Source organism: Halyomorpha halys, unplaced genomic scaffold (assembly GCF_000696795.3).
Source record: "Halyomorpha halys isolate HHAL.00 unplaced genomic scaffold, Hhal_1.1 Scaffold122.1, whole genome shotgun sequence".
NCBI classification, from domain to species: Eukaryota; Metazoa; Arthropoda; class Insecta; order Hemiptera; family Pentatomidae; genus Halyomorpha; species Halyomorpha halys.
Genome location: NW_027116215.1, coordinates 367,820 through 370,397, shown reverse-complemented (window position 1 = coordinate 370,397; position 2,578 = coordinate 367,820). Strand labels below are relative to the sequence as shown.

General features: G+C 31.5%; 1 protein-coding gene across 1 annotated transcript in view; it reads right to left on the bottom strand.

Annotated features, from left to right (window-relative positions):
* Rbsn-5 (Rabenosyn-5) overlaps window positions 1-2,578 on the bottom strand; it is a 26,471-nt gene that overhangs the window by 12,509 nt on the left and 11,384 nt on the right. Inside the window, exon 4 of the mRNA XM_014416395.3 lies at window positions 2,179-2,340. Coding sequence (XP_014271881.1) covers window positions 2,179-2,340 — 162 coding nt within the window. The remainder of the gene's footprint in view (window positions 1-2,178; window positions 2,341-2,578) is intronic.

Genomic DNA, 2,578 nt, shown 5'->3' with positions numbered 1-2,578 from the left:
TCTTTTCACCTCTGCAATCTTTTCACCTCTGCAATCTTTTCACCTCTGCAATCTTTTCACCTCTGCAATCTTTTCACCTCTGCAATCTTTTCACCTCTGCAATCTTTTATTATCCTTCACTATACCTGACTACTACATCCTTGTAGGAAGTTTGTTCACTAATATTCCCATAGACAAATCCCTCTTTATCGTAGAAGCCAACCGGTCATCCATTGCACCCCACACTTGTCTCAACCGTTTCTCTTACCTCGAATCCCTTCAACTCTTTTGTAAATCTGGTTACTTTACCTTCCATGGTTAGTTCTATAGCCAAATTTCATGAATGGCTTTCAATCCTTCCAACATTGTCCTTAATGATTTGCTCGATTCCACACCAATGGCCCTAAAATTGAACTCTAAGGAAGATCATTTTAATCTCCAACGTTATAATGATGCAGTACTTCGACCTCTTATCCATGATTCTTTCCTTCATCATAGTAACAAAGGAATCTCTGTCGAAGGATCAATGGTTTCAACCTAGTGTTGGCTGGGTTTTAATCTTTTTCCTTTCAGCACGGAAGAAAGGACTTTGAAGCAGATGGCTAGATGATCACTATAAGTATGCTCATCACTTTTTTTTTTTTATTTTTTATTTTTTTTTAAGAGAAACTGAATTCTGAAACAATTTTGTTCTTTAGGTCTGTTTGAATTCCCAAATAGTTTGCAGTTTTTGGCAATTATCACCTCTAATAAAAAAAAGTGATCAGTATGAACTCTTCAAAAATGTTGTTTACTATCAAAATCTCTAAAAAAAAAATTATTTGATCCCATCATAAATTCCATAGAAAGGTGAATTGGAGGTTAGAAAATTAATAATAGCTTCAAAAGATAGACCACAGCCCACTATTAATAATAGCTTCAAAAGATAGACCACAGCCCACTATTGCGAGCCAGTCAAAAAAAAAGAGGAGGATGAACATTTATTAGCACTGTATGACACCCTCAATATTGGATGCTCCAATAAAAAATATAACAATACTATGTCATTATTTAGTCGGAAAATTTAACAATGTCATTATTTTATAGAAAATAAAACAATAATATTTCATTATTTAGTAGGAAAATATAACAATAATCTGTCATTATTTAGTAGAAGATATAATATGTATTAATAAATATAATGTCATTATTAGTAGGTCAATAATATGTCATTATTTAGAAGGAAAACTTGATTTTCTATTTAAGAGCCTAAAAGACATACAAACAATTACACCAGTGAGTTTCCACTTGAAGCCCTTTTTGAAGACCAGTCGTGACCAGTGGGCTACAGCACCAAAACTTCATATGACACAAAAGAATAATAAGAACATGAATTGTAGCAATCTTTATTTCAACTTTGGTTTACTTTTCACAACAATTTGCTGTAAAAAAATTTAATAAATGATTCCACCTATAGCAAATTATTATACTTACTATAAATCATTTTTCTAGTTCATCAGCTGACATAATCATTATTAAAAACATGTAGATGATCTCTTCCTCGTCATAAATCCCAACCAAATCCTGATATTTTATCTTCCTTTAATTATTACCATCCATGATTTGGTACTGTACAGTAGAACTTGAAAATAATCATTTCCTTTCTTTCCTTGACTCCTATATTATCCACGCTGAGTTATTAACTCATCATCAATATAAGGTTTTTGATTTTATTTTATCCTTCTATCATTCCATCTTGCTCATACCTTTCTTATTCAACTTCTACCTTGCCACATTCTGAATCAGATTGGTCAATCTTTTTAAGTTCTAATAATTAAAAATTTAAGCAGTTACGATTTTTCTAATTTTTGCCATATTTTTATTATTACATTTGTATTGAAGTGCCCATTTAATTATATTAAGGACTACACTACTGATGAACTATATCCGTCCTCAAAAAGGATGCATAGGTAATCATAAAGGCTCTTGTCAAGTATCATTTACATTTTGAATTATTTATCACACTTATTGCAAAACCATGTTTCATGTTACTAAATTAAATCCAATTTAAAAATAGAATAAAATTATAAAATCCCGTAAAGTCATATTACAAAGTAATTGAAATTGTTAAAGATTATGAATATTTCAACATTCTAAAACAAACAAACAAATTATTAAATTTTAAATAAGTTTATTAATACAATTAAAAATATAACTGACTTGCAGTGTTCAATGACATGAAGTGACTGCAATCGTTGCACATTATACTGCCACAGGTCCTGCAATGGTGCTTCCGCCTTGCTAAGTAGAATGAGCCTGCACAGTTTGGGCATCGGTCTACAGTTTCTCCATCGAGCCAAGCAACTATGTTTTGTTCATGGGCTAAAGGAAAAGAAAAAATAACCATAAGCAAAGTGCAAAAGAATAATTGTTATCATAATAATGTAAAAAGAATATCAACTTAACTAATCATTTTTGACGTGACAACGTCTTATAAATTAGATTGCACAGAGTCATGTAGGCAAAAGTGTAGCGTAACGGAAATAGAATGGGCGTGGCTTAGTAGTATAGTAGTGGGGGTAATTGAGGTTATAGATACTGGAAGTCATGTAGGCAAAAG